This window comes from Podarcis gaigeae, assembly GCF_964106915.1.
Source record: "Podarcis gaigeae genome assembly, chromosome: 16".
NCBI lineage: Eukaryota > Metazoa > Chordata > Lepidosauria > Squamata > Lacertidae > Podarcis > Podarcis gaigeae.
The window spans coordinates 3,051,688-3,075,292 of NC_139693.1; the positions used below are offsets into that span (position 1 = coordinate 3,051,688).

At 51.0% G+C, this 23,605-nt stretch overlaps 1 protein-coding gene across 2 annotated transcripts in view; it reads right to left on the bottom strand.

Moving 5' to 3' along the window:
• Positions 1-23,605, bottom strand: part of CGN (cingulin) — a 72,143-nt gene that overhangs the window by 38,604 nt on the left and 9,934 nt on the right. The window contains exons 1-6 of one of the 2 annotated variants that reach the window (XM_083715515.1): positions 15,526-15,868; positions 10,070-11,284; positions 7,978-8,078; positions 7,065-7,134; positions 2,715-2,813; positions 521-672 (exon numbers count right to left, since the gene is read on the bottom strand). In XM_083715515.1, the coding sequence (XP_083571641.1) occupies positions 521-672; positions 2,715-2,813; positions 7,065-7,134; positions 7,978-8,078; positions 10,070-11,254 (1,607 nt within the window). In that variant the 5' untranslated portion in view covers positions 11,255-11,284; positions 15,526-15,868. Of the gene's footprint in view, positions 1-520; positions 673-2,714; positions 2,814-7,064; positions 7,135-7,977; positions 8,079-10,069; positions 11,285-15,525; positions 15,869-23,605 lie in introns of those variants that run through there. The other variant, XM_083715514.1, reaches the window with a different exon arrangement.

Here is a 23,605-nt window from a genome sequence, read left to right on the forward strand (position 1 = left end):
CGGGATCAGACCTGAACAGTGTTACTCGGGTTACCCCCGGGCCCAGCACAGTGAGGCTGCATAGCGGCAACAGTGGCAAGAGCTGTGATTCGGCTGCAGCCAACTTTGCTCCCACTCCCCCAGCCCTCTGGATCCAGAAACGGCAGATCTGGATGCTGCGGCTGGAGCTCAAACCCACCCCTCTTTCCCCCAGGTGCTATGGGATGCATTTCTACCCTTTCCAAATGGGTGCCACCTGGTGTGGTGGGCGGGGCCAGCGGCAAAAGTGGGCGGGGCAACACATGCAAATTTTTGCTTCTGTACAGCAGCCCCGCCTCCCTCTTTCCCCCCACAAGAGTATTATGTACAGTACAGTATATCCTTTTTTGCTTGGAGAACGTTCAGGTGACAAGACCCCCACCTGAAGGAGGGCAGGAAGTAGGTGCGACCTGGGGGTCTTGAGATCTGGAGGGAAAGGTGGGCTTGCAGTTAACTCAGGGGGGGGCTCCCCACCCCCAAAAGCCCCCAGATTTGCACTTACTCTTGTACGCTGCCCTGGAGTTCCTGGCTTTTCTTCTCAAAGGCCACCCGTAGCCGGTGACACTCCTCTTCCGACTCCTCCAGCTGGACCTCCAGGTCGTGGGGGGCGCCGCTCCTGTGGCCATTTTGCAACAGCTCCAACCTCTGACGAAGCTGCAATGGGAGGGGGGGCGGTGAAAGAAAGAAAATAAATAGGCCCAGAATGCAACCATCTACAGGTTTCTTTTCCAGATGTTCCAGGATTACCGAGAAGCCTCTGCTTCCACAGCTTGGATGGGAAGGCGTGACAAATATGGCGGCCACAAACCCACCGACTGGGGAGCAGTGGGGAGGGTAGGAAGGAGCAGAGACCCCAGGCACCTAACCCCAGTATTGTCTACACTGACTGGCAGAAGCTCTCCAAGGTTTCAGGCAGGGAACGCTCCCAGGCCTACCTGGGGATACTGAGGATTGAACTTGGGATCTTCTGCACGCCAAGCATTTGCTCTACCACCGACCTACATGCCGCATTTTAGATATACCGTATTTTTTGCTCCATAAGACGCACTTTTTCCCTCCTAAAAAGGGGAAATGTGTGTGTGTGTCTTATGGAGCGGATGCAGGGGGGAGGCAGGCAGGAAAAGCCCCCAAGAGCCGCACACAAGCTCCGCGCAACTCTTGCGGGCTTTTCCCCAGGAGGGAGAAGGGACTGATGCGGCCAGTCAGTCCCTTCTCCCTCCTCGTAGAAAAGCCCGCAGGAGCCGTGCGCTCCTTAAAGGGTGCGCAGCTCCTGTGGGCTTTTGCGGGAGGTGGGGGTATTGCCATAGCCGCACACAGCCCCTCCGGCCGGGAGAGGCTGCGTGCGGCTATGGCAGAAGCCAAGACAGAAGCTGTCTTGGCATCTTTGCTCTTTGGGGCAGGGAGGATAATTTTTTTCCTCTTGATTTTCCCCTCTAAAAACTAGGTGCGCCTTATGGAGCGAAAAATACGGGTATGTGTTAAGTTTCTAGTCCTTGTGGTTTTAAGGAGATGGCTGTACTAAATGGGAACAGAGGAAGCTGTGTTGTACTGGGCCAGCCCCTTGGCCCATGCAGCTCAGGGCTGTCCGACACTGGCTGGCAGAAGCAGGGGACATTCCTAGGGCTACCTGACGAAACGTGGGACCTTCTACATGCAAAGCAGATGTTCTGCCCCTGGAGACACAGCACCTCTCTCCCAAAAGATAAGGGCAAGACTCCGGTCCTCATGGTTCCGAATCGAGGGCTGATTCTAAACAGGGAACAGGAGACACTCCTTTTTTCCGGGAGACTGAATCTGGGACCTCCTTCCTGCAAGTCAGGAAGGAGAACAATGGCACCATGTGTTCTGTTTCTTGTTTGTTTTGAGTAGAACCGTGTCCTCAGGGGAAAGACAATACAGGTGAGACTCTTGTTCCAGCAAAAGGGGAAGAGGTGCTGTTGTAGGAATTTATGTATAGGTTGGGGGGGGTTGCCCCTCCAGCAGATATCAGGCACACGCAGCCCACTACCAAAACCAGCACAATCACTTTTGTGACTTTTGTGATTTGTCCCCACAAAACACTTCATCGCAGTTTCTTCCTATCTATTCAAAGGGCCTCTGCTGCACGATGCCAAATGTAAGAATTCACTGATAAATGTATCTATGTACCGGCTCACTGGGAAAACTTCAGAAATTCATATAGACACATGAGCTCAGCTCCTCAGCAGCCCCTCTGCCTGAGTGATAATCCCTGGCATCCTGATACCTGAGTGCCAGACAGGTAGCCATTCCAGAAACAACAAACCCAGATGAAGACAAAAGGGTGTGATGAACTTGGCTGGAAAACAGGGAAATGTAAATATCTCTTTTGTTCCACTTGATGGGTGTTTGGTGGAGGGCAAGGAGAACCATGGGGCAGGGTCCAGGATGCTCAGATTGCGGCCACCAGACCTCCCCTTTCGTGATGTAACCGTGATGTATGAGTAATGCAATTTTGGGGGTGTAACATGGGGATTAGCAGCTAATAAAAGTTTGGGTTCTCTTTTGTTGGGGGCTTCCATCTTGTTCCACCTTGTGGCAGGTGAGAGTCCTGTTGCAACAGTCTTCAAGAAAGACCAAGCCTACTGGCTGCTGTTTTGCTCTGGTATTCCTGGCTGGTGTCCTTGTTTTTTGTCCTAGGGAGCCCTCAGATTTCTCCGTTAACAGTGCCAACACACCTTGGTTTCCTCGTCCAGCTTCCGCTGAAGTTCCTCCACCTTCTGTGTCAGTTCGCCCGCCGGGGGGGGAGAGGCTGTCGACTGCGCCGTGGGGGCAGCCTTCCCCAAAAAAGAAAGGGGGGGGGGGAGAAGCAAAGGGCATCAGACAGGGAGAAGCTGGAGAAATGGAATTTACAGTCGGAACCTTGGAATTCTAGGGGGAAACCACCACCATCGCAAAAACCCCATAACCTGGACTCGCGTGTTGAGCCTGCTTTTATATATGCTCCATACAGCTGACAGTGCCCCCAAATACCCCAGTAATAGGATCATTAAGTTTGCAGATGATACAACAGTGGTTGTTTTAATCATGGCTGCAGAGGGAGAGGCGGCCGAAGTGGAGCAGTTGGGGGAGTGGAGCAGGAAAAACAACTTACTCCTTAACTTAAAGAAAACAAAAGAGATTACTGTGGACTTTAGGAAATGCAAATTGAACATTCAGCCACTTATTATTGAGGGGAAGTGCGTGGAACAGGTCTCGGTGTTTCGATTTCTGGGAATGGAGTTGAGAGATGACCTAACCTGGGGAGAAAACAGCCAAGACCCGATGAAGAGAGCACAGCAGAGATTATATTTTCTGACAATCCTCCAGAAAAACAATCTCTCAAAGGACCTGTTGATGGCATTTTACCATTGTGCTGTTAAGAGTGTATTAACTTATGGTCTGTGTGTGTGGTTTGGGAGCTGCACGGTCAGGGGAAAAACAATGCAGTCCAGGGTTGTAAAGCCTGTGGAGAGAATAATTGGGCGCACTCTTCCCACCTTGGATCAAATCTATGCTTCCAGGTGCCATAAGAAAGCTGCAGAGATAGCGCAGGATAGTGCGCACCCCGGAAATGATCTCTTTCAGCTTCTGCCTTCTGGAAAAAGGTAGAGGGTTATAAAGACCAGGAACAGCCACCTGAGAAACAGTTTCTACTCAGATGCAATTCTGGTTTTAAACACGGTATAAGGACTGCAAGAAGATCCAACCTCTCCATTCTGAAGGAAATCAGCCCTGAGTGCTCACTGGAAGCTGAGATTCCAATACTTTGGCCACCTCATGAGAAGAGAAGACTCCCTGGGAAAGAGCCTGATGTTGGGAAAGATGGAGGGCACAAGGAGAAGGGGGCGACAGAGGACGAGATGGTGGGACAGTGTTCTTGAAGCTACCAGCATGAGTTTGACCAAACTGCGGGAGGCAGTGGAAGACAGGAGGGCCTGGCGTGCTCTGGTCCAGGGGGTCACGAAGAGTCGGACACGACTAAACAACAAAATAAGGAGTCTCTATGGTATATTGTATTTTAAGATGGGGTTTCAGAGTTTTTAGGGGTTTTGGAATGTCTTACGTAGATTTTTCAGTTTTGCTGTTCTGTATGGGACAATGATGTGACGCAGGTGGCGCTGTGGGTTAAAGCCTCAGCGCCTAGGACTTGCCGATCAAAAGGTCGGCGGTTCGAATCCCTGTGGCGGGGTGCGCTCCCGCTGCTCAGTCCCAGCGCCTGCCAACCTAGCAGTTCGAAAGCACCTCCGGGTGCAAGTAGATAAATAGGGACCGCTTTCTAGCGGGAAGGTAAACGGCGTTTCCGTGTGCGGCTCTGGCTCGCCAGAGCAGCGATGTCACGCTGGCCACGCGACCCGGAAGTGTCTCCGGACAGCGCTGGCCCCTGGCCTCTTGAGTGAGATGGGTGCACAACCCCAGAGTCTGTCAAGACTGGCCCGTACGGGCAGGGGTACCTTTACCTTTACCTTTATGGGACAATGACAATAAAGATATTGTATGGTATCGTCTGCCCCATCCCCTCTGGGATCGAGAATGAGGCAGCAGCATGACGCCCCCACCCCACGAAGCTCTCTGCTTTGAAATGTAAAGCTTGGGCAAGCAGCCTTCTTGCACCCGAGGCCCTTTCCACATCCCTTCAACCGGAGAGTCATCTGGAGAGTCATCTGTTCGTGGCCTCCCTCCGCCCTCAAGCAGCCAGTCCTCATGAGGTGTCAGTTTCAATAGAGAGAAAAAGAAATCCCTGTCAAGAAACGAGGGCTGGAGGGAGGGCAGGAGAGAGAGGAAGATTCGCCGGGAGAGCTCTTTAAAAAAAAGAACTGAAGTTTGCAAAAAGAAAGATGTTTGGGTTCATGATTGAAAAAGTGCTAACAGCCCCCCCCCCCCCCCGGAAGTTGCACAGCAGGGACCCATCACTATCTGAAGCTGAGCAGAGATCAAAGCTTCTGGGCTTTGAAATGGTTTCATCCAAACTCTTGCTGACACAGGGATTGTTTTTTCCCCCTCTGCAAGATATTCGCTGTAAAAAGAAAATCTATTTTGCCCCACAGAGGACAGGCAGGCGGGAGTTAATCTGCCCCTTTTCCACCTTTCGGGGGTCTCATGGGGAAAGTGGGGAGAAAGGAGACTGGTTTTGGTTGGATAGGGCAATGGGAAAAAGCTGACCCCCATATCAGAAGGAAAATCCTCTCTCTTTGTGGAGAAAATACACGAAAAATAATAATAATCACCTTCCCAGTCAAGAGAACAATTGTTGTTTCAGAGCTGCTACAACCAGTGCTTTTTTTTCTAAAAGAAATGTTTAGGGGTACTCTCATTTTCCTACTCATATTAAAATACTGCCCCTCAATGAGGCCAAACTTAGATTCGCAAAATGTTTAGGGGTATGTGCACCCCTGCGTCCCCACAGGAAAAGAAGCACTGGGTACAACTCTAGACAACTCACAAGTTTTATTGAGGCTTGGGGGACTGGGGTCCTGAGTTCGGGTCCTGCCTCTCAAAAGAAATCAGGGCTCCAGCCCTCATAATTCCACATAAAAGGCTGGTTTAAAGAGGAGAGGAAGGTAACTTAATACAAGCCACTGGGCCTATCTAGCTCAGCACTGCCAACACTGGCTGGCAGCAGGGTTTCAGGCAGGGGGGAGATTCCCAGTCTAGCTGGGGATACCAGGGATCGGGTCTGCAAGGTTTTGTATAACAGAGTGGGAACTCTCGCACTGAGCTCGTGGTTTGCACCATGAGACCCTCCCTGCCGGCGGACGGTCTCGCCAGAGTGGTGCATGCTCTGGTTATCTCCCGCTTGGACTACTGCAATGCACTCTACATGGGGCTACCTTTGAAGGTGACCCGGAAACTGCAACTGATCCAGAATGCGGCAGCTAGACTGGGGACTGGGGGCGGCCGCCAAGACCACATAACACCGGTCTTGAAAGAACTACATTGGCTCCCAGTACGTTTCTGGGCACAATTCAAAGTGTTGGTGCTGACCTTGAAAGCCCTGAACAGCCTCGGTCCAGTATACCTGAAGGAGCGTCTCCACCCCCATCGTCCAGCCCGGACACTGAGGTCCAGCTCCGAGGGCCTTCTGGCGGTTCCCTCCCTGAGAGAAGTGAGGTTACAGCAAACTGGGCAGAGGGCCTTCTCGGTGGTGGCACCTGCCCTGTGGAACGCCCTCTCACCAGATGTCAAAGAGAACAACTACCAGACTTTTAGAAGATGTCTGAAGGCAGCCCTGTTCAGGGAAGCTTTTAATGTTTAATAGGTTATTGTCTTTTAGTGTTTTGTTGGAAGCCGCCCAGCGTGGCTGGGGAAACCCAGCCAGGTGGGTGGGGTATAAATAATAAATTATTATTATATTATTATTATGATTGCACATAGCCCCAGGTTCGAATCCTGGCGTCTCCAGTTAGAAGAACAAGCTAGCAGCCGATAGTAGAGAAAGCCTTTCTCAGCCAGAGACCCTGTCCATCAGAGCTTAGCAGACAATATTAGTTTCAAGGGACGATGTTTCTCGCTTGGTGGAAGGCAGTTACAAATGGAAACTCTGGGAAAATCCGGTTTTCGGGTTTCCCACAGTGGCTGGCCACTGTGAGAACAGGATACTAGCTAGATGGGCCATTGGCCTGATCTAGAAAGCTGGGCTCTGCTTATGTTCTTTGTATAGTGTGCATTGGGATTAATGCAGAGCTTAGCTATTCCTTTCCTAAAAGGCAGGCTGCCTCACGCCCAGGCCTATCCTTTCCCTTAATCCCCTCGTGACCTCCTTTGCATGGTCTCCCAAGAACACAGTAAATAAATCTCCACAATCAAACAAACCATAGCCACCTCAGGCTCTGGAGAACCCGAGGGCAAGTTCCTAGTCCTTCTTGTTCTGGGGAGAAGCCCGGGAATATTGGCATCCAGGAGGAACGGGTGTGGGTTCAGTGGTCCGTCCTTGTCGTCCCACCCCAAGAACTGGGATACATCGACTAGAATGAGGGCAGGAATCACACCATGGAGGAAATGATTTTGTCTCACAGATGTGACATTTTTGTCTTTCGCCAGGTACTTACGGATAGCGCTTGGACCTTCTCGAAGATGAGGTTGGTCTTTCTCTTCACCACAGCGTCGCTTTCCGTGTTTCTGAAAGTGACAAAAATGTTTTTTTTAAAAAATCAAACCAACTAGCTCAGCTTAGAATGAAAACCACCAGCATGTCAGGTCCTGTTATTCTAAATAGGATCCAGCAGAGCACCGTGTGTTTTTGTGCTCCTAAAATGTAATCCAAACATGTACAAAAAATTTTACAGCAGACTCAGATAGGGTTGGGGACGTGGGTGGTGCTGTGGGTTAAACCACAAAGCCTAGGACTTGTCGATCTGAAGGTCGGCGGTTCGAATCCCCACGACGGGGTGAGCTCCTGTTGCTCGGTCCCTGCTCCTGCCAACCTAGCAGTTCGAAAGCACGTCAAAGTGCAAGTAGATAAATAAGTACCGCTCCAGCGGGAAGGTAAACGGTATTTCCATGCGCTGCTCTGGTTCGCTAGAAGCGGCTTAGTCCTGCTGGCCACATAACCCAGAAGCTGTACGCCGGCTCCCTCGGCCAATAAAGTGAGATGAGTGCTGCAACCCCAGAGTCGTCCACGACTGGACCTAATGGTCAGGGGTCCCTTTACCTTTTACCAGATAGGGTTAAAATATGGCACACACTGGCAAGACACAAATAAATAAGTCATCTGTGCATTGTATTATATTTTAATTTGCTCCTGTGAAATGTCTTTTAAAATAAAATTGCAATAATAGTAGTTCTTTTTATTTTTTTAAGGGGTTAAACCCCCATTTGTGAAGAACGGGCCGATGAATGGGTATGATGACTAAATGGAGCTTCCAGATTCAGGAGCAATCTACCAGGCACAGTTGCCTCCATGACCCTCCCCGTACATTCGATTGGTCACAGCCCCTCCTCTGCTCCCGCCCCAACGCTCACCCATCCTTCAGAATACTGTAGATGAGCTCCTTGGTGTGGTCGCTGCTTCCGGGCTGAGATACCTCTTGCTGGTCCTTCAGGAGGTCTGGGGTGGACTTCAGCTGGAAGGAAAACCCCAAAGATTAAACCCCAGCATTTTTGAGAGGGAGGGAAGCAGTGTTTTCAAAAGGCAGCTGCCAGTCAGAGTAGACCACACAGGGCTAGACTAGGGCATAGGAAACAGCCTTGGTCCATCTGGATCAGTGCTGACCACTCTGATGGGCAGTGGCTCCCAAGGGTTTCAGGCAGTGGACATGTTCATGCTGCCAGGAGCCACAAAAGATTGAACAGGGGACCTTTTACACAGGTGTTCACCAATATGCAGATTATATCTCGCTTAAACTGGAAGCAGGGAAGGCGGTGAAGGTCCTGTGTGAGTGCCTGGAGGTGGTTGGAGGATGGATGGCGTCTAACAGATTGAGGTTGAATCCTGACAAGACAGAAGTACTGTTTTGGGGGGACAGGGGGTGGGCAGGTGTGGGGGATTCCCTGGTCCTGAATGGGGTCACTGTGCCCCTGAAGGACCAGGTGTGCAGCCTGGGAGTCATTCTGGACTGACAGCTGACCATGGAGGCGCAGGTCAATTCTGTGTCCAGGGCAGCTGTTTATCAGCTCCATCTGATATGCAGGATGAGACCTTACCTGCCCGCAGACTGTCTCGCCAGAGTGGTGCATGCTCTGGTTATTTCTGGCTTGGACTACTGCAATGCGCTCTATGTGGGGCTACCTTTGAAGGTGACCCGGAAACTACAACTAATCCAGAATGTGGCTGTCAGACTTGGTGACAGGGGGCGCCCACTGAGACCATATAACACCGGTCTTGAAAGACCTACATTGGCTCCCAGTATATCTCCGAGCACAATTCAAAGTGTTGGTGCTGACCTTGAAAGCCCTAAACGGCCTCGGCCCAGTATACCTGAAGGAGCGTCTCCACCCCCATTGTTCTGCCCGGACACTGGGATCCAGCGCCAAGGGCCTTCTGGCTGTTCCCTCACTGCGAGAAGTCAAGTTACAGGGAACCAGGCAGAGGGCCTTCTCGGTGGTGGCGCCCACGCTGTGGAACGTCCTTCCAGCAGATGTCAAGGCGATAAACAACTATTTTACTTTTAAAACACAACTGAATGCGGCCCTGTTTAGGGAAGTTCTTAATGTCTGATGCTGTATTGTTTTTAATATTCGGTTGGAAGCCGCCCAGAGTGGCTGGGGACACCCAGCCAGATGGGCGGGGTATACATAATAAATTTATATTATATTATATTATATTATATTATATTATATTATATTATATTATATTATATTATATTATGGGACGCGGGTGGCGCTGTGGGTAAAAGCCTCAGCGCCTAGGGCTTGCCGATTGAAAGGTCAGCGGTTCGAATCCCTGCGGCGGGGTGCGCTCCCGTTGCTCAGTCCCAGCGCCTGCCAACCTAGCGGTTCGAAAGCACCTCCGGGTGCAAGTAGATAAATAGGGATCGCTTTCTAGTGGGAAGGTAAACGGCGTTTCCGTGTGCAGCTCTGGCTCGCCAGATGCAGCTTTGTCACGCTGGCCACGTGACCCGGAAGTGTCTCCGGACAGCGCTGGCCCCTGGCCTCTTGAGTGAGATGGGCGCACAACCCCAGAGTCTGGCAAGACTGGCCCGTACGGGCAGGGGTACCTTTACCTTTACCTTTACCTTTATATTATATTAATGTTACAACATTATTAGCCACGAGTTGCCTGCTATTGCTTAAAGTTTGTCTGTTTTTGCAATACAGGGTATTTCCTTTATTACAGGTCTAGGCTGATGGGCAGGTGCTTTTAGGGAGCCCCCCCAGCGCTACCCACAAATTCCACTAGGGACTGAACCTTCTGCACGCACGGCAGCTGTTCTGCCACGGAGGTGCATCAAACTGATAACAAGCACGGCAACCTTCTCAGGACAAGTGTGCTGAACTGACTACCTTCCCGCCGGGGCCCCCTGGTCTCTGTTTCTAAAGACGCTGGGCCCCGCAGGCTGCCACCAGGAGAAATTGGCACAGACAGCCCCGCAAAAACACAAGAAAAAAGTATCACCTGAAGGTCTGGCTGTGATTTCCTTGCTTGCTTCTCCAAGGCTGGCGCCTCCAGGCTCTGGTTGACCCATTCCCGGGTCAGCTTCGATTTGTCCAGCCCGTTCACCGGCCGCCCAGAGGCCCGGCCGAGGCTCCTGCTTCCCGGGGGCCCGGGGTCGGCCACAGAGCCCCCTGCCCCTCCTCCGGAGCCTGCCTGGGGCTCCCCGGCACCCAGCTCCCGGCCGTCGGCCGTGTCATGGTAAGGCACCCTCCCGTCGAGGCTCTTGGACCGCTTCCGCTCGTCCAGAGAGAGCCGGTTCCTCCGGGCCGGCCGCCCCCGCTGCTGCGCCTTCGCGTCAAACTTGTGGATCAGAGAGTCCACCGAGGACAGGGGCTTTGTGTCGATGTCGCCAGCCGGAGCGGCGGGCTCAGGGGAGTTTGCCACCGCCGGCTTGCGGACGGGTCTCAAGCCGGACAGGCTGCCTGCAGAGTCCTCACTGGGGCTGGGCTGCCGGCGACCAGGCAGGTTCATCATGCTAGCGCTCCTCACGGCGCCCCCCGGAGGCAGGGGCTGGGGGGTGTCTGGGGAGCCGGCCCCAGGGGCGCTGGGCTGGGGAGGCTCGTCCAGTTGGGGGTCGAGCAAGGAGCTGTGCGACTGAGTCCGCCGCAGCTGCTCCCCGAACGATTTTTTGTGCGGCAGTGTCCGGTAGCCGCCGGCGCGGTGCTGCGGCGTGGGCCGCCCCTCCAAGCTGCCGGCTTTCGGGGTCCGCCGCGGGCCGGGCTCCTCGTCCGAGGTGCTGTAGCGGGAGCCGTGCCGGGACTGCCTGGCCCCGTACGGATTCTCCGGCAGGTCGGAATCGGAGCTGAAGGAGCCCGAGGCATCTTTGGAGGACGAAGCAGCCCCGGGGGAAGCGGGGAAGGAGTCCTCCCGCTGGGGGCTGCGGGCGGGGGGCCCGTACTTGCTCTCGCCTTTGATCTGCACCCCGAAGGAGTCTCCCCCTTTCTCGCCGCTGTTGAGGACCACGAAGGGCTGCCCGTCAATGCCCTGCACCCGCACCGCCACCCCGTAGGAGCCCGGCTTGGAGGGCTTCGGACGGATCTTCTGAGACTTGCTGGGCTCCTTCAAGTCGTTGATGAAGCGGATCTGGACCCCGTAGTCCATGGGGCCCGGCTTCTCGGCTAGAGTGCCGTTCATGTGGTGGTCCATCTTCTGCGGGTCTGGGGCCTTGAAAGGATCCTGCCAAAGAGGGGAGAGAACACAGGCTCAGAATCATAGATTATAGAGCTGGAAGAGATCTAGCCTATCCCCACTGCAGTGCTGGAATAATAATAATAATAATAATAATAATAATAATAATAATAATATTATTATTTATACCCCGCCCTTCCCGGTTCAGAAAATCAGACTCAAGGCGGCCAACAACAAATTTAAAACACTTAATTGATGCAACAAAAGACAGCATAAAATACGGTATAAAGCATGAATAACAATAAATTCAGAATTCAAAAACCAGTTTAGGGGGAAAATCCATCCAATAAACATTAGATGATCACCAGGACTTGTTTTTACCTATCGCAACGGCCTGATCCTGCCGGCTTCTTCTGATGTTCTTGTGCTAGCTAACCCCTGCGAGCCCCTACATCTTAGGCTCAGGATATATAATAATAATAATTTATTATTTGTACCCCGCCCTTCTGTCTGGGTTTCCCCAGCCACTCTGGGTGGCTTCCAACAAAGATTAAAAATACATTAAAACATCAGTCATTAAAAACTTCCCTGAACAGGGCTGCCTTCAGATGTCTTCTGTATGTCAGGTAGTTGTTTAACTCTTTGACACACACACACACACACACACACACACACACACACGCATGCATGCAAATACAAATATCTACATCCTATAGACACCGCTGCCCTTCCTTCCAAGGAAGCCAAACCCTGGGAGAGCTCAGATGAGCGGGTTCAGCCAGTCACCACCTCTTAGCCCAGAAGTTGTTGGACTACGACTCCCATCATCCCTGAGCTCTGGGCTTGCTAGCTAGGGGTGATGGGAGTTGTAGTTCCACAACATCTGGGTTGAAAAAGGCTGCCTTAGCCTAACCTACCTCACACGGTTGTCGTGAGGGTGAAATGGGGTTTGGGCGAGAACCATGCACAGCACCTTGAGATCATTGGAGCGGCGGTATGTAAATGTAACCGATAAATAAATGAACGAATAGCAAACAATATAAATGCATCAAACATTTTAATGAGGCGGTGGGGGAGGAGATGTCCCAGGAGGCTGAGCAGTGGGGCCAATCCTGCAAAATCCTAGCTCTGTATATAACCACAACTTCAACTCAACAGGATTTTTCAAATAATATTGCATTATTAATTTCTGTAACCTGCCCTGAGATCGTTTATGGTGAACAACAGGAAATAAATCGAAAATAATGTAAATTCTTACAACAACCGTGCAAGGTAGGTCAGTATTGTCCTCTTATTGTGGATTAGAGGGTGGGTGGGGAGGGAGAGTTCATGGTAGAGGTGAAATTTGAACCCAGAGCGGGTGGGGGGTGAGAGAGAGACGACTTCCTGGGTTTTGAGATTATTTCCTCCGCAGCCATCCTCCTCTGCTTGATCTCCTGCTCTCAAGATTTTTATGAACCTGCCTTCCTTGCACTAAGTCTGAACACAACTTCACTGAGCTCAGTACGGCCCACACGGACTGGCAGCAGCTCCCCAGGGGCCTCAGGCTGGCAGGCAGCCTCTCCCAGGAAATGCCACCGGGGACTGAACCTGGAGCCTTGTGTGCAGGGCAGACGCTCTACCCTTGAGCCTCAAAATAAAAGATCCTTGTCCTCCTGGTTCTGAGCCAAAGGCTGGATTCAAACAGGAGCAGAGGCAGACAGGATCCCTCTGGACCAGTACTGCCTGCCCAGACTGGCAGCAGCTCTCCATGGTTTCAGGCAGGGGACGGTCTCAGCTCTACGTGGAAATGTCAAAGATTTAACCTGGGACCTTCTTGCTGCTGAGCTACAGCCTTGGCCAGAGATTTAAAACCCTGCATTAATTCAGGGATTAGTTCCACTCTCAGAGACCAGCAGCAAAGCTGCACTTTCACCTCCACACAACACGGCCGACAACTCCCTTTTACGATGGTGGAGCGAGAAGGAAAAACAAATAAATATGCAAAGCGCTCTTATCGGGTCAAGGCAGAGTGCAGGTTGCAAGCGTTTCAGGTGGAAAAACACACCCAACTGCCGTCAGAAATCTGCCGCCATGCAGGAATGCAAGGAGATGGAGAGGGTGGGTGGATAACGCCAGCGGAACTTGGGGAGCAGGGTGCGAATCCCGGTACAGAGACTACCTGCAAGGACTCAGTCGTCCATGTCTGTAAAATGGGGGGGAAGTGTGGTGGAGGCCAGACCACACACACACACGCACACACACACACACCCTGAAATAAAAACAAAAGAAGATCCTGTATAGGATCAGGGCAAATGCCCTTAAGAACTGAGAAATCTGGATAGACCGCTGCTGGATTTGGAGGCTCCATAAGAATGTCAGAAGAACCTGGTTGCTGGATCAGGCCAAAGGGGTTCAGGATAGCATCCTGTTCTTGCAGCGGCCAACCAGATGTTCCAATGAGCCCTGCCAAAATGACCTCACCGTCAGGAATGCATAAACAACCCAGGATTTTTTTTTACACAGCAGGACCATTCAGAGGGTGTCATCCCAGAGTACTTTTTCGCAAAGACAGCACTGCTCCACCTATCCGGCCAAATAATTGCAGGTTGTTGTCCGATTCACACTTGGCAGACCTGCCTGTCGTGGGTACACCCATCTGTCCTGGTGAGCAGCGGGCGTCTCAAGGGGGCGGGGAGCATCTATGCCTCCAAATCAGCCTAAGTTTCTAGTCCTCAGGAGCATCTGAGCAGCTTGCCTCACACCCAGGAATGGCTCAAGCCCTTTGGGGGCAAGTCGGGTGTGCCCTGGGAGCGCCTGCGCATGGGGAAGTCGCTCAGGAGCATAACACGTGCTCTGAAGTAAGGAGGTCCGTGGTTCAACCTCTGCCATGTCCAACAATGTTCGAAATTAGCCAGGCAACAGGGGCATTTCGTACCTGGCCATCGGCCCCTTGCAACCAAGTGGAGGTGCCAGGATGCCACCTGAAGTCTCCACCAACTTGGATGGCCTTTAAAAGAGGATTAGACAAATTCACGGAGGGTAACCTAGACAGCATCTTAAAAAACAGAGACACCACCTTGCCGACAAAGGTCCGTATAGTTCAAGCTCTGGTTTTCCCAGTCATGATGTATGGAAGCGAGAACTGGACCATCAAGAAGGCTGATCGCCAAAAAATGGATGCTTTTGAATTCTGGTGCTGGAGGAGACTCTGGAGAGTCCCATGGACTGCAAGAAGATCCAGCCTCTCCATTCTGAAGGAAACCAGCCCTGCGTGCTCACCGGAAGGACAGATCCTGAAGCTGAGGCTCCAAGACTTTGGCCACCTCATGAGAAGAGAAGACTCCCTGGAAAAGACCCTGATGTTGGGAAAGATGGAGGGTGCAAGGAGAAGGGGACGGCAGAGGACGAGATGGTGGGACAGTGTTCTTGAAGCTACCAGCTTGAGTCTGACCAAACTGCGGGAAGCAGTGGAAGACAGGAGGGCCTGGCGTGCTCTGGTCCAGGGGGTCACAAAGAGGCAGACACGACTAAACGACTAAACAACAACAACAAAACAAGGCTACTGGTGGCTTCTCACCATGATGGCTATGTTTTGCCTCCAGCAATGCCTCTGAAACTACAGGAGGAGAGAGAGGGCTCTTGCGCTCAGTTGTTGTGGCCTCCCCTCAGGGCATTTGCTTGGCCCTGTGACAGCAGGACACTGGGCGAAATGGGGCCTCCTTTGGCCTTATCCAGCAGCGTCTTCCTACGTTCTAAGCATTCTGAGAGACGGAGAAACTGTCCAACACAGCTCACAGCTTGAGGAAATCTCTCACTCGCCGTTTCCCGGAGGAAACTTCCTGCCTCGCACTCTTAGCTCCCCGACCAGCTGGCACGCTCCCTTTTTGCTCAGCCGAACGAAGCTGCTACCTTTAAACCAGAAATGGATTTCAAAGGGTGCTGGAGCCTGCAAGGGAGAGGGGGCTTGCGAGGTTTATCAGGGAAGCCGGGAACAATACAAGCGATTGTTTTCGTGCGAGTCTCACTCAGAAACTGGCTCCTTTCAACTCCATCAGAGCATCGCGCGATCGGGGACCGTCAAGAGCATCAATTAAAAAAAAAAACAAAACGACAATAACGCAGTGTCAGCAGGAAATGGACTGGCAGAACCTCGCGAGCAGAGAAGCTGGGGGAGCTGCAGGAAGGGGTACCATTGTGTTCATCGCCGCTGCAGGGCTGCCAACGTTGTGTCCATCACCAGCTGCCAGGCTGCCGAGCCGAATGGGAAGGTGGAAAAACAAAAGGGTGCTGCTCTTCAACCCACCCACCTTGCTTTCTGCAGCCTGTCAGATTACTGCTGCATACTCACTGCGACCGGAGAAATCCGAAAAGACGAGGGGGTTAGAAGTGCATCCAGAAAGGGACAGGGGTGTGTGCAGAAGAGGAGAAGAGAAATAAACAAATTTTTAAAAGTTTGACGCAGCTAAAGAGGCAGCCAGCGTCCTCCGTGGCCGAACGCCGTGGGAACCTGGCCGGCCCGCAGACCCGCTCGCGTCCGGGTGACGGCGAGCCTTGACATTTTGAGCGCAGTGCAATGCGGTGGCAGTTTAGCGGCGCCGGCGGCACGTGGCGGAGTGGCTGGGCTGCATCGTGGCATCGGTTCCACGGCAGGCGGGGAGCAGGAAGAGCCAAACAGCCCCGCTTCCCCCCCCACCCCGCCGGCCAGTTCCTTCCTTGCCGCAGGCTCCGCAGATCAGGCAAGCTTCCTGGCCAGCCGTGGGGAGGAGAGCGGCTGGCTGGCTGGCTGGCTGGCTGGGGGAGAGCGATGTCCTTGAGCCAACGGTCAGCAGAAGCACTTATCTCGCCTACTTTCTCCCCTCCGCTGTCCTGCCTGCTCCCAGACGCAGGCTTCCAAAGAGCGCCAGGAAAACAAGCACAACGGAGGCTTCTTCCTTCTCCAGGCAGGGGCGAAGGGCATCAGAAACAGCCGGGGCAAGAGGGGGCTGTTCTGGGTGGTGGAAGGCAGGCAAGCGAATGGAGCTGGCTGGTGGCTGGATGCGGAATTTGCAACCTCAGCTGGAAGGTGTGTGTTTGTGTGCATGTGGTTTGATCACAGATCGGGAAAGGAGGAGGAGCAGGAGGGGTTTGAGGGTGGCGGGAGGAAGGAGGAGGCGGTGTGGAAAATGAGACTTGGGAATTCAGGTCTTTGGGAGACAAGATTTGCTGTCCCATGCGGAACAGCCTCTGCTGCAGAGAGAGGAGACGGTTGTCAGACATGATAAGGATGCTGTTTGCGTGCTAAGAGGAGGCATAGTGGTTAAGTGTGTCAGGACGGGACAGACCAGGGTTCAAATCCTCACTCTGGCATGAAGATCACTGGCGGGGGTGACCTTGGAGGCTAGTCGCTGCCTTGGCCAGCCTGGCCTACCTCACAAGGTTGTTGTGGGTATCAAGTGAGGAGGGGCGGGACAGAACCATGAGTTCCACCTTCAGCTCATTGGAGAAAAAGGTGGGCTAAAAATGAAATAAATTAAACTGAATGCAGGAGTGAGCCAGCTACCTTATTTATTTATTAAGCACAGTATTCACTGCCTTTCGGCCAAAGCAGTTTATACACTTTTAAAGGACTCAAACAGATTATATAACATGTCCCTTAAAATGGGACCGGGGAGGAATTTTGGTTTAGGGGATAGGGATGGAAAGAAAATTAAGGGGTGGGGGAATGTAGGTCTATAAAAATCACACATGCTGAGGAGAAGAAAAACAGGAGAGGGTGAATAAAGCTTTTGTCTCTTCGACTAGAATTACAGGTCTCCTGACGCACACAAATAACACACAAAGAAGAATCCTATCTGTGGAACTCCCTGCGGCAGGTCCACTGGTTTACGTTTGAAAAAAACAAAAAGGGGAAAGAGGGATTAATCAAAACCACAAAAATCCGTCGCTGCCTATTAATGTGAGGGTGAAATGGAACTTCCAGGTCCAGAGGCAGTCTACCCCCAAATATTGGGAGGAAAGAGCAGCGGCGAGATATTCCCATCATGCTCGGCTTACAGGTTGTGTGGAAAGCATCTGACTGGCTACTGAAAGAAGCACGGTGCACTGGAATAGCTTAAATTCTTATTTTAAGCTTGGGGGTGGGAACTCTGTGGACATCTGGGCTCCAGGTCCCATCAGCTGGGATGGCAAGAACACGAGAAGAGGCGGCGGCAGGATCAGGCCAAAGGCCCGTCTAAGTCCCGTATCCTCCTCTCACAGCAGCCAACCAACCAGAGGGAAACCAGTGAGCAGGATTTACGGAGGCAGGGCAGGGGAGCAAACTTCCAAAGCAGCTCTCAGGATCTGAGCCAAAATAATAATAATAAATCCCGCATCTCTTTGGCTCAAGCACACACCTTTCCGATCAGAAGGAACAGCAGCGGCAGGAGATCTGACACGGAGGAGGCCGTTGCTTTTCTGCAAACGCAGCCGACGTGTCCACGGACAGGGCTTGGAACATGGCAAGCAAGCCAGGCAGAACGCGGTGGCCAGTTTCCGTCCAACAATCGCTGGGCAGGCGCCAGCTCTGTATCAGCGGAAGGAGGAGGAGGAGGAGAGTTAGGTGCCCGTCCGAGGCTGGCATTCACTCCCTGGGCCCAGCAAATGGAAAAGAGAAAGGGGGGGCTGCCAGGAACCTCCACCCTCCCACCCGCCGATGTACCTGGTCAAGTGACCACCGTGGTTTCGGAATCGCTGGGAAAGTGAGAGCCGCAGGAATGCGAAGCCTCTCTGACCCTCCCCGGCTACAGACTCATGACTTCAACTCCACATGATTTACTTGTTTTTAATGAGAGTCCACTGGCTTTTTAGGAAACTAGCGATCTGCTTAATGCCCAGGCAGGAGCATTTCCCAGGCTTAACGACTAACAGATTGAGGTTGAATCCTGACAAGACAGAAGTAGTGTTTTTGGGGGACAGGGGAGAGGCTGGTGTGGGGGACTCCCTGGTCCTGAATGGGTTAACTGTGCCCCTGAAGGACCAGGTGTGCAGCCTGGGAGTCATTCTGGACTCACAGCTGTCCATGGAGGCGCAGGTCAATTCTGTGTCCAGGGCGGCTGTCTACCAGCTCCATCTGGTATGCAGGATGAGACCCTCCCTGCCCACAGACTGTCTCACCAGAGTGGTGCATGCTCTAGTTATCTCCCGTTTGGACTAGTGCAATGCGCTCTACGTGGGGCTACCTTTGAAGGTGACCCGGAAACTGCAATTAATCCAGAATGCGGCAGCCAGACTGGTGACTGGGAGCGGCCGCCGGGACCACATAACACTGGTCCTGAGAGATCTGCATTGGCTCCCAGTACGTTTCCGAGCACAATTCAAAGTGTTGGTGCTGACCTTTCAAGCCCTAAATGGCCTCGGTCCTGTATACCTGAAGGAGCGTCTCCACCCCCATTGTTCTGCCCGGACACTGAGGTCCAGCTCCAAGGGCCTTCTGGTGGTTCCCTCACTGCGAGGTTACAGGGAACCAGACAGAGGGCCTTCTCGGTGGTGGCACCCGCCCTTTGGAACGCCCTCCCTTTAAATGTGAAGGAAATAAGCAGCTATCTTATCTTTAAAAGACATCTGAAGGCAGCCCTGTTTAGGGAAGTTTTTAATATTTAATGCTGTACTGTTTTTAACATTTGATTGGGAGCCGCCCAGAGTGGCTGGGGAGACTCAGCCAGATGGGCGGGGTATAAATAATAAATTATAATAATTATTATAATTATTAACTTGTGATAGACTGAACCTAGGACTTTCTGCACGCAAAGCAGATGTTCCACCACAGGGCTACGGCCCTTCTCAGGCAGGAATAAAGCGAGTCTCCAGTCCTCATGGTTACGGACAAAAATGGCTGGTTTAAACAGGGGCACAGAAAGCAGCCTTACAAGCAGTCAGGCCATTGCTCCATCAAGCTCAGCACTGCTTGCTCTGACTGGCAGCAGCCCTCCAGGCTTTGGCAGGTGCTTTTGGAAGCCTCACCTGGGTATCGAACCTGGAGGTCTGCCGCTGAACTGTTGTCCTTCCACTAAACAGACTCAAGATCCTAGTCCTCATGGGTCTGACTTAAACCAGAACATAGAAAGCTGGCTTATCAGACTATCACCGTATCTAGTTCAGTATTGTCTGCACAGACTGGCAGCAGCTCTCCAGGGTTTTGGCCAGGGGACATTCCCAGCCTTTCCTGCAGGTGCCACTGGGGATGCAATCTGCAACTTCCGCACGCAAAGGATGCGCTCTAACCACTAGGCAATGACCCTTTCCTAAATCTGCACAAAGCCAGGAGTACATATTCAGGGTTTCCTCCCGCCTAATCGGCACCCGGCGATCCCAAGCATGCAGATTTTCAAAAAGAGCATAAGGAAATCCTCCTGCGATTGGGGCCAATCACCCCCTCATCTCACTTTCTATCTGGTTTGTTTGTTGTTGATTTTGTACAGCAAATTGAAACCCAAGATGGCTAATTGCTAAAGATGCTCCATACTTTTGGGGGGGGACGACTCCTATTTCCAAAATTAGGAGCCCATGTGCCAACAGAGCCTAAGATATTCCTGCTTGGATATTTAAACAGAGAGATCAAGAGGTGGAAACCAATTTGATTACTGCAAAATGGTCAAACTTATCGCAGGAGACTCCTGTACAAGCAAAACAACCAACCACATTTATGAAAAAATGGGTGTTGGCTCAGCCAAGTATAATGACATGTGATGTTCTCAGTTTCTTGTAAAGTATTTTTGTTGGGAATTTAGACACTGTATTGCAGAAGTACTGCAAACTTTAAAAATATCAATGATTTTGTAAATTAAAAACAAGTTCACAAACTACAATTTCCATTGAAATACACCGCCCCCACACACAATCAAAGCACAGAATAGGAAACATATTGAGGGCTCCAATGCAATACATACAGTGGTACCTCTGGTTAAGTACTTAATTCGTTCCGGAGGTCTGTACTTAACCTGAAACTGTTCTTAACCTGAAGCACCACTTTAGCTAATGGGGCCTCCTGCTGCCGCCGCAGGACGATTTCTGTTCTCATTCTGAAGCAAAGTTCTTAACCTGAAGCACTATTTCTGGGTTAGCGGAGTCTGTAACCTGAAGCGTATGTAACCCGAGGTACCACTGTATTTCAACCTAGTGTTAAGCCCAAACCGAATACAGTGGACATACAAGGGCGTCAATCACACAAGCGTCTCACCGTTTTCTATCAGTTTCCCACCAGCAACGGAGAAAATAATAAAGTAGATCCAAACTTCTCTGGAAGTCCACCTCCCTGAATTGAACAACCATAGAATTCCGGTGCCCAAAGGGACCTCAAAATGCCATCTAGTCCAGCCCCTTGCAAATGCCAGGGATTTCCTGCAAAGACAGCGAAGCCTAGTGAAATCTTTGCACATGCCATGGCAGATATGTGCGCCTGGGGGAGGAAATCGCAGTGCGTCGGCTGCCACCAGAAATTCCCCGGAGCTCAGAGCCTAGGAAACCAGCCCCCTCCTGGGGAAGAAATATATACAGATGCCTGACCAATCCCATAATCTACAGCTCATTATTTCAATCCTCTCTAGATCATTAGCACAACAAGATTTGCGGAGGGGAGCATAACCTCTCCAGCAGAGTTCACGTTGCGCGGAGTACGGTTCTTCGATGCAATGCAATAGATGGGGAAAAAACACACCCCATTTTTCTCGGGTGGGGAGGGGAAAATTTGCTGGGGGGTGGGGTGTTGAGTGGGAAAGGCTTAAAAATTCCCTCTTCCCAACACCAGCCTGCAGCCTTAGTGGGACTGTGCTGTAGAAGCATATTGGAAAATCAGTGGTTTTCAATGAATATCTTAAAAACTACATGGACAAGACAAATCTCCTGAGAGATATAGAATGAATCTAGAAAATAGAGGAATATATAGTAAAATTTGTAGAGAGAAAAAAAGTGGAAACCTAAATAATAAAAATGTGTATAGACCACCAAAATGTAAAATAGAATATTTGGAAGTCAAACACTTGGGTGTATTCACGTTGGGTATGTATATAGGTAAAGTATGTATTGTATGTACAGTGGTACCTCTGGTTGTGAACGGGATCTGTTCCGGACCTCCATTCGCAACATGAGCAGAACACAACCCGTGTCCGCACGTGCGCGGGTCGCGATTCACTGCTTCTGCGCATGCGCGTGACATCATTTTGAGCACCTGTGCATTCGCGAGCAGCAAATCCCGGAAGTAACCCTTTCCTGTACTTCCGGGTTGCCGTGGGATGCAACCTGAAAAGATTTAACCTGGAGCAAATGTAACAAGAGGTATGACTGTATTGTATGTAATGTACTGTATTGTCTATTCTTAAGCTTAATAATTTCCCAGTCGTGATGTATGGAAGTGAGAGCTGGACCATCAAGAAGGCTGATCGCCAAAGAATGGATGCTTTTGAATTCTGGTGCTGGAGGAGACTCTTGAGAGTCCCATGGACTGCAAGAAGATCAAACCTCTCCATTCTGAAGGAAATCAGCCCTGAGTGCTCACTGGAAAGACAGATCCCGAAGCTGAGGCTCCAATACTTTGGCCACCTCATGAGAAGATAAGGCTCCCTGGAAAAGACCCTGATGGTGGGAAAGATGGAGGACACAAGGAGAAGGGGACGACGGAGGACGAGATGGTGGGACAGTGTTCTCGAAGCTACCAGCTTGAGTTTGACCAAACTGTGGGAGGCAGTGGAAGACAGGAGTGCCTGGCATGCTCTGGTCCAGGGGGTCACGAAGAGGCAGACACGACTAAACAACAACAAACAAGCTTAATAAAATATTACATATTTCTTTTTTAAAAAGGAAAATCAGTCGTAAGGATTTAAGACGAGAGGCCTGAATTCAGCCTACGAAAGAAAAGAGGGAGCAGTTATCTTCGAACATCTGTAGATGGAGCAAGCTTGTTTTCCGAGTTGGCAGGACGGGAACTAACGGTTTTAAATGGCAAGAAATGAGATTTTGATTTAAAACCAAGAACCTGAGCTGTTGAGACAGCAGAACGAACTCCCTCAGAAGGTTGTGGACTCTCCTTCCTTGGAGGTTTTTAAGCAGAGGTTGGATGGCCATCTGTAAGGGACGCTCTAGTTGAGATTTCTGGGGTTGGACTAGATGACCCCTGGGGTCCCCTCCAGCTCCACAAGTCTATGATTCTACAGAAAGACCTTTCCAGCTCCCCACAGAGGCCATTCGGGATACCATGAGCAGGGCAGGAAGGCATCGTACAGCCCTCCTCTGGCTCCCTGCAACCTGGTGTTCTGAGGTATGCTGCAACTGAACAAGGAGGCTCCACTGAGCCATCACTACTAAAAGCCGCTGGGCCCACGGGACACACACACTAAACACAACACAATTATTTCTTATGACAAAGCTAATTGTTACTGTTAGAGATCGTCTAACAGAGGGGAGACTCAGCCAGATGAGTGGGGTATAAATAATAAATTATTATTATATATTATTATCTGATGGGGCAGTTAATACAGTCACCCACAGGCCCCTAAGATTTGAGCAACCTTTACTAAGGGTTGAGCCTTTATTTTTTATTTTATTGCTGCATTTATATCTCGCCTGTTCCCAACTAAGAGCACATATTGATACAGGAATGTATTAGATAAAATGTAAAGAAATATACAATAAAAAGAGTGGATTCATTTGTAAAAAAGGAATATACAACGGGATGGACAGGAAGTCTAGTGTGTTGGTATATATATGATATTGGGGGGGTTGTTTTTGTTTTTTCTCTTTGTTCTTTTTTTTGTTTCATTTTCTTTCTAGGTATATAAAATGTGTATATAATTTTTGTATACATGTTGGAAATTATAGCAAGTCCTGTAATGGAATATGACAATGTTTACGGATGTAATATAAGGATGTTAACAAATAAATAAGATACAAATTCAAAAATAAAATAAAATCCCGCCTGTTCTCCCCCACCTTAAAAGCAATTCAAGGCAGCACACCCTCCTCCGTTTAATCTTCACAATAACCCTGCGAGGCAAGTTAGGCTGAGATATAAGCAGCGGCCCAAAGTGATGTTGCCAAGTAGGATTTGAACCTTGGTCTCCTCCCGGGTCCAAGTCCGGCACTCTTAACGACTACCGCACACCAGCTCTCTCCACAGACTCTGCCCTGTGGAACTCCCTGCCACAGGTCCGGCAACCATTGTTCCAGCCCAAAACTCTGTTATTCAGACGGGCTTTTGCAGCCTATGTGGTTTCTTTGTTTGCTGATTCTTAGGCTGGCAGGTGCTTAGAGAGTTCAGGGAGCAACCTGAAACCGCCACACCTCGGGCTTGCATCATCGATCCGTCCTTGCAGGTGCAGCAGGAGGAATGGAATTCCAGAGGCATGAGAGCAGCCCTTCAACTGTTGCGCAAGGACT